Source organism: Uloborus diversus, chromosome 5, assembly GCF_026930045.1.
Source record: "Uloborus diversus isolate 005 chromosome 5, Udiv.v.3.1, whole genome shotgun sequence".
NCBI classification, from domain to species: domain Eukaryota; kingdom Metazoa; phylum Arthropoda; class Arachnida; order Araneae; family Uloboridae; genus Uloborus; species Uloborus diversus.
In genome coordinates, this window is record NC_072735.1 from 47,535,998 (window position 1) to 47,553,061 (window position 17,064).

Sequence of the window (17,064 nt, forward strand, 5' to 3'; positions counted from 1 at the left end):
ATGCTATGAAAATTTTAACATTTTCTGTTATCTTTTAGCTCAAAACTTACAGGTAGTAGGAAACGGTAAAAGTTTTATTACATTTAATAATTTAAAAAAAATACTATTAAAAAGTTCTTGTTTTTATAAATTCAGCTAACTACATATAGTTTAGTTTTCTTTTTTTCGCATCAGTTTATTAATATAGCGTACAAAAAATGATAAGTGTAAATAAGTGACAGAAAGCATGAAAGACAAAAATATATTTATTATTTTTTATAATATACATGGAAAACAGAAAATAAATATATTTTCAAAAAGCTGCAAGAATAAAATACAGTTTAAGCAAAACGTGTTTAAAAGACTAAACTAGAAATAACTTTGATTTCTTTTATTTTTTTAAAAAATCAAAACAGTCTCAAGGTTTTACATAACTGTAACATGAAAAATTTGATATCATTACGAATAGAATTTATCTTGGTCTCTAACACAACATACTCATTGATACTTCGCGCTATAACCAGGTGTATTTTTTAAGTTGTTACATTACAAGAAGTACTTTTATTACACAATACCACGATTTTATTAAATTATAGTTTTACTCAACAAATATTTTAAAATTTATGTTGAAGAAACTTACGATTATATGTTTGTCGCGTAACAAACGCAATTCAAACCAGTGTTAAATTACTTTTTCATACACATTTAGAAGTGAAATAAATCTAAAATATGTGAAATTTTTCTAGTTTTCTTTGGGGTGAAACGGAAGAAACACTTTTCAACTATATGGTATGTCCCCATTCCCATCGGAGTTAAAAAGGCTCATTGACACACAACAGCACACAGCAACCAATATATCATGACTGAATAAGGAAACTTTACAAGTCCCCCCCCCCCGAATACTCGATATATGTATCTTTAGCAACAAGGAAGATATCACTTCCGTGGGCAGATAAATGGCAGTAACTGCATTTTTTTTTTTTTTTTTTTTTTTTTTGCATTTTTGCATTTTTGACATCTTTTGTACGCTTTGGTGCAAGCTGAGTTGGTTTCTGCTGAAGAAAAAGAGGGAAAAAAACGTCTAATTCCTTCTTTCTTTAGTGTTAGTACGGAATCCAGAAACGCGTTTCTTCAGTCATGTCATAAACTCATTTCTGCAGATACTGTCGTTTGCCTGCCCACGGCAGATCAAGTCGTAAGTTTTTGTTTCACACGCTGTAACATGTCATGATCAATGGTCGTTCTTTCTCCAACAGGGCGGAGAAACCCCATTGTGACCGCCATTAACGGAAAATTTTGCATGTGGTTATGCCAAATATCGTGTGTTCGTGTCCCCTTTGCTACGTGATTTACAAGATTTGTTTCAAAAGATCGCAAACTATCATTGATCGTGATTTGTTACAGCGAGTGAAACTTGAATTAGTTTTTAGACTTGATGCCTGCCTTATTCCAGTAGGTACATATATCGAACATTTAGGAAACAAAACTTAGTAGTAAATATAAAAAAGGGAAATTTGCTGCTGCATTGGTGATATGTGTGCTTAAATAAGTCTTCTAAATCTCTAAGGGAAATGTGATACACCCTGTGTTATATAGTTAGCCAGAATTAAGAAGTTTTAACTATTAAATCCATTTGAAATGAATCACTTGGCTGGTTCAAAGCTATTCAGCAACTTAGTGTAACTTAGAGCCGCATCAAAAATGGGTTGAAAAATAACTAATTCAAATTTTCTGCAGTAAAAAAAATTTATAAATGTTTAAAAACTCCCCTCATGTACCTCACAACATCTGAAGATTTCTTTCACTTATAACATTGCATAACAGAGTATTAACATGTAAGAAAAGCAATTTAGCAACTTCAAAAATAATTTTCAAACCGTAATTTCCAAATAATTGAATGATGCAAAGAGTAGTACACAATATTACTTGGTAAAATTTGTTGTTTTTGTAAAATTAAGGCTAGAAAATTTATTTTACAGCGTTGCCGAAAGAGTGCAGCACTGGCCTTCTAGGCATTGTTTACCCCTCCCCCCTGTCTTTTTGTTCTTTACCTCCCCCCCCCCTTCTTTTATTGTTTAAGGTCACTTATACAAAAAAATTGAAATAGCGGAAAGTTAACTGGCATGGCTTAAAAGCCCCCTTAAACGACTGTAACTATTCAGTTAAAACAAGTCTATAAGGAATATAAATACAGTTTTGACAATTATCAACCAATTGCAATAATTTATTAGTAGTTCAAGATTGAATTTACAAACAGATTGCTGATTGTGCAGTTTTGATGAAGAATTTATCTTCACCTACTGATGAAATCAGTGAAAAGTATTTAGATTTGCATCTCATGTAGTATTTTATATTGCTCAGCAATTATGATAAAGTTAAGAGGCCTCTAAAAGAGTTAGAAAAGGAAAATTATAAAGTTGTGAGTTATATACGTTGTATTAACACATAAAGATTCGTAAGATTCAAAAATGCAAAAATTGAGTTATAATATTTACTGTTTTGCTATTCAAAAGTACTAAAACAAAGTTAAGTGATGAGTCAAAAATTTAAAAAAAAAAAGATTATTTTTTGCATTCAAACATAACATTGAAATAAGCAATACATTAGCAACAAGCAAATTGCTAAAATTATTTACAACAGTGAACATAAAAGATACCAGATGAAATATTTAACACAGGTGTAATGGAATTTCATTTCACAAAAACACAAAAAATACATTAATATACTATAGATATACATATTAATGTCCAGTTTTACGTCCTTATTTACGTAAGCTTTTTCTCAGTTTATTGCGCAAAAAAAATGTTAGAAAAAACATTCTCGATGCAAAGTCGATGCAGTATACTTATATTTCTTTAAAAATAAATGCATTTGTGCCACTTTGACTACATAGTTGTATCTTCGTTTGAAAATGTTTCTATTATGTACAGTTGTTTCAAATATTCATAAATAAAATAATAATTGCTAAGTTTTATTTTTATTATTTATTTCATATCTTTTTTCTTTCATCTGCAGCAATGCTCTAAAAAGCTTTGTCGGAGCTAACTTAAAGCTGCATAATTATTACTGTTTTTGTCTCTGAAAATAAGTGCATCTCTGTCTCGCTTCCTTTCTCTTTCCTTTTTTTTTTAATTTTATTTATTTATTTATTTATTTAATTAATTATTTATTTATTTTTTTGACAGCATAGTTGCATCTCTGTTACTTTTCCACAAGTTTATTTTAGACAGCATAGTATGTAGCATAGCGATGTAACTAGTAGCGAAAAAACAATGAAAATTTTGGAACCCAACTCCATAACATAAAAGTAAATCTTTTCTGCTACTTCAAATTTGTATGAAGATTTCGAAGTTACATTATATACAGTATCTCAATATTGCAGGTTTTCCACTGTACTACAAAACTATGAAACATTCTTGAATCCTTTTTTGACGTAAAACACAAACTACAAATTCAGAAGGACAAAACCACTTCTGATTGACATTATTGATGCCTGTAAAACTTATGAACCAATGTTAGTAAGAATTAATATTTTGTGACTAAATATGAGCTCAAACAATTTCATATGAAATCGTACTTAACTAAAAGTACGCTAGTTAAAAACCGGTATTTTTGGTATGTCTATAGAAAAAATTGTTTTACACTGAAATAACTGAAAAACATTCATAAAACCAAATAATTTGTTGATGAATCCTTGCTCTCCAAATTTAATAATTACTTATACGCTGAGTAGAAATTAATATTAAGAGTTTCGAAATTCAGCACCCTAAAACATAAATCTACAAAATAAATTTCAAACACTTGTCTAAAACTTGTATATTCCTGCTTTAAAAAGTTGAATAGCAACAGTATTTATTGCTTCTGTCATACATTAACAGATGCGTAACCAACAAGTCTTTAGTTACTATGAACCTGTAGGAAGCGAGAGCAGCTTTTGTTTGTTTAGTTTTTTTTTTTTTTTTTTTCCTTTTTATCGCTGCATTCCCACATTTAGAGCATTAAATTTGAACAGACGAACAAAGATAATTTCATCTGTTAATGGCAGAAAAATTACATGTAACGCTCACTATTGCATTCAACCAATTGCTTTTGTATGCTTTCTGCAATGACAGTAAAATGGTGCAGTATGGGAATTTAGCAATCAAGCTGCACTGCGAAGCTTCCAAACTCCTTTTATCGGGTCACGATTTTTTTAAGAAGAAACAGTAATAATAATCCCATTGAATTAAGTGCATTATACATCTTTGAATAGCCAAAGGCTGTAATATTTCTCTATGTTCAAGAGAAAATGAAATGATAAAATTAAATGATACACTGATAGTTATTTTTCATTTCGCTATTCATTCTTATGATGAATTCGGATCTATTTCGACGTTTATGAATCTTAACAACCTCCGGGAATTTTTCTTAATTTTCACCCGGGAGATAGGTAAGACAATACGAAATGTACAGCTTTATATAGCACAAAAAACACTGTAATACTTCCTGTTTATCACATCACAAAAAATGCATTTAATGCCCATTGATCAGTTACATTTTTTCCAAAATAAATACACTTACTCTGCAGTTCTTTTTCCCGCTTAAACCGAAAATGATTTGTCTTATACAATCTTTATAAAGGATCTGATGTTTTTTCATTGCCGTTTAAGGAGTTCAGACTACCGTAATCGACTCCAGTTTTGACTACACCCATGAATCCACCATTGCTCATTATTTCTGTCTCATCAATTGGTTTTTCTGGTTTTTCATTTTCATCTTCGTCTTCCTCATACAAGTCTCTCAACCTCGGACTCAGAATGCACACAAGTATATCAGTTATGCAACCCAGGAATACGAAGCCTGCAGACACTCCATGCAAAAGGAAACGGAATTTATCTGTATCATAGATCCAGCAGTTTCCTGTTTTACCACAGCTCTCCTCCACACCAAACAGCTTGCATCAGTGAGAGCTCCGTATATCAGTGGGTAAGGTATAAAAGCTGAGTAGAGAAGAGAGAAAATACATTTAAAGTTTATCTCATCTGCTTCAAAATTTAAACAAGAAATGTTTTTTGAAATGCATGGTACATATTGAATAAATTACTTCACAAGTTATCACTGGTTTAAAAATGTATCAGTTTTTTAAAAAAACGTCAAGATTAGTGCTGTTATTTTCAATGATATGCTCTCTCAACCTTGAAATATTTTTGATTTCCCATGAACCACTGTATTACCTTGTAATTTTTGTTCTTCACTGAAATCACTACTCATTGTAAAAGTTCGTGCGACTGTGTGTGTGAGTTTTCAGATCAATCTATCGCATTCACAAGCTTAAATTTGACGCAAGTAGCATTAAAGTAGAAGCTGATTTTCGATAATTGTTAGACTAGTTCAGTTTACCTACAGATAGAGCAAATACAGTGGTGACCAGAATTGAGGATATACTTAGAGATTTCTTTTCAAACTTTGTATGCTTATAGAAAATGTAACGTTTCACAAAATGCAAACTCGTATGTATCATTTTGAAGAACATTTATTACTGAACTCAATGGAAAAAAAAACGAATAAAAAATGCCTCGAATTTTTAATACGAAAAAGTTATACTATTTACTCTAACAAACAAAATTATGGAATGGCTTGTAATCTAATTATAAAGTGGCTAACTTTCCTAGCCAATTACGGTTTCCTGTTCTGAAAACCAATCAAATTTTAGAAACTGTCAGCAGTAGAATCTGACGTGTTTGTAGTTAAAACAAATCAATATTTTGCTTTGTTTGTCGAAGGAAGACTTTCTTTTTTAGTCAAGTTACAGCTATTTTAAAATACGTTTATAGAGTGTTTTGTAATATCTAATGTTTCTGGCTAATCACTGGTCCTGCTCTTGGAACCATTCAAATTTTAGCAACTGCAGTCGAATTTAACATGTTTTCAGCTAAAACAAATAATTATTGTGTTTTGTCCGTTGAAAAAAATATGTTTCTCATGTAGTCAAATTACAGCTATTGCTACTTTTTTTCCTTAGTCAATGTTTCACTTATTTTTTTTTTTTTCTTTTTTGAATTTAGCTTTAAAAAAAAATATTTTTTAAACATATATACGGCTCATTCTATGCCAAGTGATCCAAAGTTTTTTCCCTCACCTTTTTGTATTTCTTTGAAATTTGGCTCCTCGGTTGTACCTTTTAAGGCAATTAAAAGTCCAATTTTTTAGATTTTTATATCTTTTATTTTTTTATTTATGAGACTTTGAATTTTAGAAGAACCCTGTTTTTATTTTCATGGATACTTGAACATAAAATGGACGATAACTCAGCACCAAATATCGATAGAATTATTTTGTAAAAAGCATTTTAAAGTACAAAAAGTTGCTGTTTAATATTAAATGCAACATAACTAATTTGATAAAAATTTTCATTTTTGAAAAATGAAATTTAAATTTCTCAGAATACATACAATGAATTTTTTTTTTAAAAATAGTCAAAAACTTTTGTGTATTTTATCTTTATTTGTGCAAAATTTCAAGTTGGGATCTCAATGGGATCATATTTTTATGAATTTTTGAATAAAATTTGACTTAAGAAATAATGATATGTTTCAGATTCTACTTAAGTTAAATATAAAGTTCTCTTACAAGTGATGGTCTAGTGAGTAGTAAGTAAACATAAGTATGCTTGAAATGAGCTGGAATGAACTTTTAGATTAGTAGCCCCCCCCCCCTCCCCTGCAATTTTTATCTTCTTTTTTTTTTCAAAACTGTATTCAAAGTTTTAAAAAGAAAACTGTTACTCTGCCAAACATCAGTAAGGACTGAGGCTTATAAAGGGTGGGGGGGGGGAGAGTCATAAAAACAAAACGTCGAAAAAACTTAAATAGACAAATAGAACCACACTCATTTGCAGCTTTTTTTTTTTTTTTCGGAAAGTAGGACCGTAGGGTGAGGGCGTGGGGGGGGGGGGGAGCAATCTGAAATTAAGCTTAACAACATGAAAGGTTATGCTCAAAAGAGCAAATTTTGTTTGATCAATAACTGCTTTTAATATACGTATACATAGTATAGATAGATAGATTTCGTTCCATTACTCTCGTTTACAACAGAAATTAAAAAGAAAGCAAGCAATAAAGAAAAGAAAAAAACAGCTGCACTCCAGATGTTGCAGAAAGACAGTTATGTGGACAGACGTATGATCTGATACTTTGATTTATTTTTAGTTTTGTGTGAAAACAATGGAAAAACATGGTTGAAACTTGGTCTGGAAAAAACAAAAAAATATGGGGCAAAAAAAATCCTCAATTTAATCCCCAGGTGAAGTGTGATACTAGTATACTGTTAATCGTATGTTTGGGTGGGAGGGAGGGGGGCGATGTATTTTGTCTTGCATTAAAGAAGAACATTTCTCAATGTTTAATAAGTTTACTATTCATTTTGTTTTTTTTTATTTTGTTGCTATTAATTTTGAAAATGTATCGTCCTTCTCAGTAAATAAAGGTCTAGATATTATTAATTCTCAATACTCCTGTTTACCATTTAGTCACTGTCTGTTTTTTCATCTTATTTTTTCATTAGATATTTACTTGTTGTTACATCTTATCCTTTAGATAAAATATTTTAATTGTTTTGTTTTTAATGCTTTATCTATTGGCTACCAATTTTTATTGTCAAAAATACTCTAATTTGCGTTGATAAAAAATTAATAATTTCTTTACTTTTTCCCACTTCAAAATGTGCCTTCTTTGACAGTATAAAACATCTGATTTGTGTGATTGTTGGCTCACGCTGACGTAGCATGTTTAAAGAACCATGTTACGAAAATTTCGTGCGGGTACAGGCATTTACTTACCTAAAAGAGAAAATACTCCAGACAGTGCCCCTAGGGCAATACTTTTATCTTCTGGATCAACACACCTGCAAAAAAAAAAATTATTTTTCATTAAAGATGTAAAGACACTAAAAGAACATTAAGCTAGATGTTCGAAGAAAAATGCAAACGCACAGAATGCAGACATTTTAACTACCCTCCTCCAAGAACAGTAGGATGGACCGGGGTACATTTCCTAGGATTTTTTTCAATGAATTTTCTAAATTTTATGTTTTAACTTGGGAAATTTTAGACATTGTGGGTTTATGAAGCAGATAATAAAGTCAAAATTGGTGTATTCAGTTAATGCTCAGTTTGTGTTTTTCACGGTTAAAAAAAATTATTTATGAGTCCAAGTCGGTTGTGTAAATTTGCCCCGGGCACCCGGGGCACGTTTACGCATGTTTATTTTGACACCTAACGTGGTTCTGTTAGTGTTTTGAACATAATGTCTTACCATCGTTAAAATAAAGCAACTTTATTACAGACTGAATAGTGTATAAAGGAAAAGCAGAACGGCATGAAGACAGCACTACATGATTGTAAGCTATAACATACGAATTTGTTACCCAATTAAAAATTAAATGGTGATTTTCGAAATTAAATAGCCTGAAAATACTAAAAGGTTTTGAGATAGTTCGGAGTGAAAAAGGCGGCAGGGCACAATTAGAAGTAAGACACAGTAAGAACGTGTGTAAAGGGGCTCAGACATCAAAGCGTAAACTTGCCCCGTCGCCAAGTTTTGATTTATTTTTAACGTGCAGAAAACATTTAATGGCATTTCAGCTCACAGAAATACAATTCTTAAAAAAGGATAAAATTCTGCTAATTTTTATATATTTGAAAAAAGAAGTGTAGAAGTTGAGGTATCGTGCGTCGCCCAGCAATTAAGCCAGAAAATGTAGTACTGACTCGAGTTTCAGAATAACATACTCTTTCTTAACCGAGTATTTTTTATCTCTTAGGACAGGCTTAGTTGGTTTGAAGCTCACAGGAGCTCAGTCATCCCCCCCCCCTTTTTTTGGTAACGTTTTACAAATTAACCATATTTCAGCGCATTTACGTATGAAAATAAGTTTTGAAGACTAAAGACGCTCCCATCCTTCTTTTCTTGAAAATTCAACACTGTATAAGAGTTAGAGACTAATCCATCCTTCCAAATGAATATATTTTTAAGGCAAATTCGACAAAGAGTATAAACATTTAATACAATGCTATTTTGAACTTTTCATTGCTTAAACTCTTAAGTGTATGTAATTCAAATATTTTGATTGGGGTATGCAGTACAGCGCGTACGTTAATGTGTGAAAATATTTTCAAATTTGCTCAATATTTCTAAAATAAAATCAGAGACTTATTTTGTGTCCCTCTGATAACATCTGAAAATAAGCATTTTTTTACACTTATAATTCATGAGTATTTATCAAAAAGTATTTTTTTCATTAAGGTCACACGTACTTCCTATATTGAACTTGAATAGATTTATTCTGTTCAGGTGACATCACATTTTTTTCTTTATAATTGGGCTGCGTTAGGCTATTTAGCCTTTTGCAGACCTAGTGTGACTCCCCGATACAGCATCCAGATTTTCATGTAAAATTATCAAGGAGCGGGTGTCAATGGCACAGATAGTTTTGACGCCCAGTTTCCCCAGAGGTAGACACACTGGCTCTCTTCGATGCGAAACTGCATTACGATTTAGTTTTTCAGAGGGAATTCGAAGCCAAACGAATACCCAAGGGATCTTTTACGTGCCTCATAATCATACGACATAGGCGCTGACGACATCGCATTCACTCACATAAAATGGAAGTTGTGCATTGACTTACCGCAGCGTAACTAAAGCATTTGCAACTCTAGCTGTTGACGAAAGCAGTTTCCCAAGGCTCAGAATCACAACAAATGTAATTAACCATTGGCACTCAAAATCGCAGTAGCCTTTCTTGGCGTCTTCGATAATTATCTCTCCTGCTCCATCGTGCACACATTTGCAATTAGTAAAATACTGAAAATAGAATCAAAAAGGAAAAAAAAATGCAAAAATTAATAGTGGCATGAAATTATATAGAAATTGTATTTTCAGAGTTAATAAAGCAAAGAAATCTAAAATTATCTTCTTTATCTTTACTAATAATAAAGCTGAAAGTCTCTCTGTCTGTCAGGATCTCTGTCCGGATCTCTGTCAGGATCTCTGTAACGCTCATAGCGCTTAGACCATTCGGTCAATTTTCATGAAATTTGGCACAGAATTAGTTTGTAGCATGGGGGTGTGCACCTCGAAGCGATTTTTCAAAAATTCGATGTGGTTCTTCTTTTATTCCAATTTTAAGAACAAAATTATCGTAAGATAGACGAGTAAATTATGAAATTATCATAACGTGGAACCGTAACATGGGAACAAGCCAATTGGCGAGAAAATTCACTATACATTATTTGTAAATAAACAGGCGAACCAAAAGACCTTTTAATTTTCTATTACGGACAAAGCCGTGCGGGTACCACTAGTACTCGAATAAATGGAATGAAACAATGGTGTTAATATTGATAGTTAAATGTATGTGAAAGTTACATTACATTACACTCCAGGGTAAACCTACTATACGTATCCTGTACCTACTATACGTGGTTTAACTATTCCAGAGAACAGAGGACAGCTTTGTTTTTTTTGTCCATTCAAAGAATGATACCTTGTATTACGAAAGTTATACACACTAAATAAATGAACCTTGCAAAACTCTTGAAACTACTTAAAAGACTTAACGAATGAAAAATCCATCACCTATAAATAATGTTTGATGATGCAATCTTTGACGTCAGAGAAAAAATACTTTAGATTCATAAACAGAAACTCTTTCCAATATTTTATTTAACGGTATTAAAACGAAATGAACATCATGATCTTGTTTGTGAGTTATAATGAACGTAACACATTCACGTACAAATGCATGGAAAAATAACGGCAAAGTGTAATAATCTTCATGCAAAAAAAATACATACATACATACATACATACATACATATACATATATATATATATATATATATATATATATATATATATATATATATATATATATATATATATATATATATATATATATATATATATATATATACAATGTTTTGGTAAAATACAAGTACGCAAAATCAAACCTTTCTGTGGTTCCGAAAATAATAAACGTCTGAAGCAATTTATAAATGTAATAGTATTAATAAAGTGGTAATAAATACAATACAAATACAAATGTGACGACCAGCAACAGGCTCTGGGCCCAGCTAGGCTGGTCCTAGTCAATTAATTAGTCCCCAATGAAGATCAATGGCCCTCTTAAAGCTATCCACTCCCTTGCTCATTACCGCCTCTTCCGGTAAGCTATTCCAAGTGCCCACGACCCTGCTAAAGTAGTAGTTTTTCCTGATTTCCAAGTTAGCCTGAGATTTAAATAGCTTAAAACAATGACCCCTTGTCCTGCTTTCCCCGCAAAAATTTAATCCATTTACATCTTTCATTTTGATAAATTTAAATAACTGAATCATGTCCCCTCTGACTCTCCTTTGCTCCAGGCTATACATGTTAAGCCTATTAAGTCTGGTATCATAATCTAAATCTGAGAGTCCCCTTACTAATTTAGTTACCCTTCTTTGAACCCTTTCCAATACAAAAATATCTTTCTTCAGATAAGGCGACCAAAACTGAACAGCATACTCCAAATGAGGTCTTACTAAACTCCTATATAAAGGCAGAAGAACTTTCTTAGATTTGTTTGAAATAGATCTATTGATGAACCCAAGCATTTTGTTGGCTTTGTTACTAGCAATACTGCACTGTTGACTAAACTTGAAGTCCTGATTTATAAAGACACCCAGATCCATAACATTTTCTGCCTGATTTATGACTGAACCCTGTAAATGATATCTCATACGCTTATTTCCATGACCTAAGTGTAGCACTTGACATTTCCCTACATTAACTGCCATACCCCATTTATCTGCCCACTTAGTAATATGATCTAAATCCTCTTGCAGCTGTTTTACTTGTTCTTCATTTTCGACAATCCCCATAACTTTTACATCGTCAGCAAAACAATTCATGCTTCCAGAAATATTTTCATTGATGTCATTCATAAATATAATAAACAAAAGAGGCCCTAAAACTGATCCCTGAGGAACCCCACTTAAAACATCACTCCAATTAGAATGATTTCCTCTCACAACTACTCTTTGCTTCCTACCAGTAAGCCAATTTCTAACCCAAAGTAAAGTTTTTCCTCCTATTCCAATGTCAGCTAACTTGCTGAGAAGAGCAACATGCGGTACCTTGTCAAAAGCTTTTTGAAAGTCAATATAAACAACATCCACACATTTTTTGTTATCTAAAGCTGAGGTAACCTTGTCGTAGAAATGCAATAAATTAGTAGTACAGGATTTACCTTTCCTGAAACCATACTGCAAACTAGTCAACAGACTATTAGTCTCTAAGAACATCATGATCTTAATTTTGATCAAAGTTTCGAAAGTCTTACAAATCACCGAAGTCAAACTTACAGGTCTATAATTCCCAGCAAGACCTTTAGACCCCTTCTTGAAGAGTGGCGTTATGTTAGCCAGCTTCCAGTCCTCTGGCACCGTCCCCGAGTTATAAGAAGCATTGAAAATATTCAAAATAACATCCACTAATTCCTCTGCACATTCAACTAAAATTTTTGGATAAATATTATCTGGTCCCGGAGCTTTAGTTGCTTTAATCTTTTTCAAATGAAATAAAACCTCCTCCCTGGAAAATACAAAATCCTCAAGCTGTATAATAGCTTGTGTCTTGTTAGTGTCAACTGTTGAGATACAGTTATCGTTAAACACACTGGAAAAAAAGTTATTTAGAACATTTGCAATATCCCTATCGTTTTGGATTAAATTTCCATACTCATCAACCAAAGGCCCAATTTGACTGTTTCGAGCTTTCCCAGAATTAGCGTAAGCAAAAAACCTCTTAGGGTTCCCATCAATGTCATCTGCCAGCCTTTGCTCCAATTCCCTTTTCTGAATCCGTACCAAATACTTAAAATTTCGCCTTGCCTTACCATACTGGAGCCTCTCCGCACTCTGACCAGTTTCTTTAAACTTACGAAAAGTGGCTTGCTTATAATTAAGAGCTTCTTTAGTCTCCCTGGAGAACCACATGGGCCAAATTTTGGTATTAACACCTTTTCTCCTAAATGGAACATAGTCCCCAACGGTTTTAGCAAGTTTATCCTTAAATTCCGTCCACTGCTGATCTACGTCGCTATTTTCCAACCCTGACGAAAAAACCTCTTTCAAGCTCTGCCTAAGTGCAACAAAATCAGTGTTTCTGAAATTGGGCACAAACCTAAAATTATCATCTTTGCACACTTCAAATTTAACCCGGAACCTAATGCTGTTATGATCACTATCTCCAATATGCTCCCCTACACTCAACCCCTGAACAAAACTACCTATGTCACAAAAAACTAGATCCAAAATTGCCTCCTCTCGAGTTCCCTGAGTTACAACTTGATCTAAGAAACAGTCACCAATTACTTTTAAAAATTCCTCTTCTTTGCCATTACCAGGATAAAAATTATTCCAATCAATACCCGGAAAATTGAAATCCCCCATTATGATAACGGATCCCTTACTGGACATGTCACTAATAATACGGTACATCTGTTCATCTTGTCCCTGGTTTGAATTAGGTGGCCTATAAATGTTTCCAAAGCGTAGCTTTTTGCCCTTACTGCTCATCAACTCCAGCCAAACCATATCAATATCAGTAGGCTTATCATTTATGACCAATTCATTGCAAATAAAATTGTCTCTAACATAAAATAAAACCCCACCACCTCTTTTACCTACTCTATCCTGTCTGAACAAATTATACCCAGCAATATGTAATAACTCTGCATCAGATTCGGTAGCCCATGTCTCTGTAATTCCAATAACATCCAACTTCTCATCCATAACTATGCTTTTCAATTCATCCATCTTGTTCCTAATACTGCGAGCATTGGTATAGAAAACTTTAAGCATGCCTAAGTTGCTTTTATTTAACACCCTGAAATTTCCTAAATTACAATTGTTAACATTACTACTCTTGTTCGTCACTTTATTTCCATTTCTAGCAATACCCAAAAAAATTTCATTCTCTCGATACCTGATGCTTGAACCATGCCCCCCATTCCAACTTAGTTTTTTGACTCCGAAGCCCTTAAAATTAATCCACTAACCATTTTGACCCCTGTAGAGCTCAGATGCAGGCCATCCCTAGCAATCCAATCCCGTTTACAATGACTCCATACATCAATGAACCTGATACTGCGCTTTTCGCAAATTGACTTCAGTAGCAAGTTCATACACCTCGCACGTTGATTTAGCCAGCTCCTATGCACTCCATACCTGGGAAGCAAACCAACCACTTGGACATTCGTCGAAAAGCTGGTTGCTTTATCCAACAGGGATTCCCATTCCCTAGAAAACTCCTCATTTTTACTGTGGCCTACATCATTTGTTCCCACCCACAAAGTAACCATGTCCTCCTTATTCAATACTCCCTTCTTTTCAGCAACCATATTAACGTCTTTTACCCGAGCCCCTGGTAAACAACACCTAGCCACCTTACGCTTTACTCTCCCAACTGTGTTACCCACCTCCCTTACCATAGAGTCCCCCAAAATTACACCCTTAGTTTCCCAATCTAACTCCTCATTTGAAACTTCCCCCTGAATCTCTGGAACATTTATACCCTCTACAACTGGCCTACACCCTAATGCTAACTGGGCTTCCAAAACTAGCATCTTAAGTCTTAAGTCTGAGAGTTCAGCACATTTAGTGCAAATATAATCCTCCTCAAAAACAGACTCATTTTCCCCCTTATACAGGCAGAACATATGACATAAATCACAAGAGATCCACCTGTCCCCCTTCCCACTCTTTACCTCTTTCATAATGCATATAACACCCATTTCTACTCAGTGAATATGTTCCAAAAGGCAAAACAGAAAGATAAAAATGCAAAAAAACTTAGAATAAATACTAAAAACAGCAGTAAATAAACAGAGTTGCTACACCCAATAAAGCACACAAGATCAAAAACCAGGAGATCACCACATGTTAGGCTTAGCTCCAAAAAATGCAAAAACACTTCAAGAATACAATAACAGCTAAAATGAGCCCCCAAAACACAATAAAACTAAATTACATGATAAAGTGAAGTAAAAAAACCTAAAACTAGACAGTAATAATGAAAAATTATAGTAAGAAAACACTTATCAAATTAGCAGCAATAACACTCCCTGCATCACAGGCGCCCTCTAGTGGCCAAAGCCCTCTAGTTTGAGGACGATTGAGCAATTGTTCAGATGATGTCAAAAATTAAAAATTTGTATTTGGGTCTTTAAAAAGTTACGAAATAAAAAGTCTATAAATGATATAACAGCCAATAATTTCTTTCATAGTGTTAATAGTTTGTTTGTTTGTTTTTTTTTAATTTACAAGTCAATTAATAGGAAGTATTTTTTTTATTTATTTATTTATTTTTTCTAAATTTATTAACTGCCAAGTCAAATTATTTCCTACGAGATGGAAAACAAAGGCATTTACAAAGATGAAGAAGAGTCATAAACTAACACTTTAGGTGAATGTTAGCTCAATGGTATTTGCTCTTTTGCTTAACTTTTTTGTTCTAACACTTTCTCTTCATAATTTTGCTTTAAAATTAACTTTATTTTATTTATTTATTTTTATTCTTATTTTTTTAACACTAAATACACTTAAATACACTATTCTGTAACTTCAAGTGTAAGTAAATAAAAAAATATACATAATAATGCACAATATTTTTTTTAAATAATGCACTTCGTTTATTATTTTGCATTACAATATCGTTCGAAAAAGATATGTGCTAGCAATGTAGAGAGAGAGAGTGCCGATCTGCATTTTGTCCTAGTTCTTAACGTTGAAAGTTTTACCAAGAAGAGAATAGTTTTAACATTCGAATTCAGATGGCAGCACAAGGTATGAATAAAATGCTCTGTTTTAAACAAAATAATTTTAAATAGTACTATAAAAAGCATTAGAAATTCTTAACTTAAAAACTAAAACTAATTAATAATAATGATACAGTAGTTTATAATGTTTTGGAAAAATATTTATAATTAGATATATTCTATATTTATCTTTTGTTCTTTGGTATATCAAAGCCGTGCCCAAGGGTAGAGTTTTAGTTGTTCAACCCCTTCTCTTAGGGGAAACATAATAAAAAGTAAAGTAGGAATAAGTCGTTCATGAACGAAAGGGTCAAAAAGAACGAATCCTTAAAATGAACGGATGCGTTCGTTCACTTAAAAGATGAACTACCGTTCTTTTGAACGGTGAGTAGTTTGGAACATTGTATTGATGCACTTGTTAATTTTAATTACCTTCATCTTCAAATTTTTAACTCTCAATCAGTCTCAAATTTCCTTTGTCTCAGTGCAGCACAATCTATTCATTCCGAATCTTTTTACTTTCTACTTTATTCATCATTTTCTTTAACCGTTGCAGTTCGTTTGCAATTTTCCAATGCATAATTAGTGATGTTTCGTGTAACTTGTTTGTGCTACTAACAAAATATTTGGACATTCCACTTCCTGTACCACGCACCTGCTAAACTCCTTCTCACGCTTTCTGTAGCCAAAATTACTTCTAAAAATACCTTTTACCACTTTTCTGGCGATCATTTCGTCTTCTATTGCATACCTATCAGCTACCATCTAAATATATTGATTTGACTTTATTTTTAACTTCTTTGGCGACTTCTAAGTCGCTTATTTTACATTCAGTATCCAGAGATTTTTAATAAGGATTGTTACAGTCTAATTTTTCTCCCATTTAAAAAAGTGTTGAGATTTTTTTTTTTTTTTTTTCTGTTCTCATTGGTAAACTTTTGGAAAAAAAACAGTGTTGGAAGAACCACGTTTATTGTGTGGGGCTGTATGTAAAAGTACATCTTTCTTTTGCTTCAAGTTTGTTCTCCCGTTATGAATTTTATTGACATGGTTGTTTATATTGTAGCATCTATAAACTAAATAGCAAACATTTAAAGTGTTCTTGCTCTACGGGAGTATTTATACTGCATGTATAACAATTCTGAAATTGATTACATCGCTTCTGAAGGTGATGAGCTTCTTAATTCCTGTAAAGTAAATTACAGACTAAAACTTGTAGTAACCATGCCTAAAACCATTGGAAAGATAAAA

General features: G+C 32.7%; 1 protein-coding gene across 1 annotated transcript in view; it reads right to left on the reverse strand.

Moving 5' to 3' along the window:
* Positions 1 to 3,911: 3,911 nt before the first annotated feature.
* Positions 3,912 to 17,064, reverse strand: part of LOC129222871 (solute carrier organic anion transporter family member 74D-like) — a 41,031-nt gene continuing 27,878 nt past the window's right edge. The window contains 4 exon segments of the mRNA XM_054857429.1: positions 3,912 to 4,899; positions 4,902 to 4,958; positions 7,796 to 7,860; positions 9,643 to 9,818. Coding sequence (XP_054713404.1) covers positions 4,592 to 4,899; positions 4,902 to 4,958; positions 7,796 to 7,860; positions 9,643 to 9,818 — 606 coding nt within the window. The 3' untranslated portion in view covers positions 3,912 to 4,591.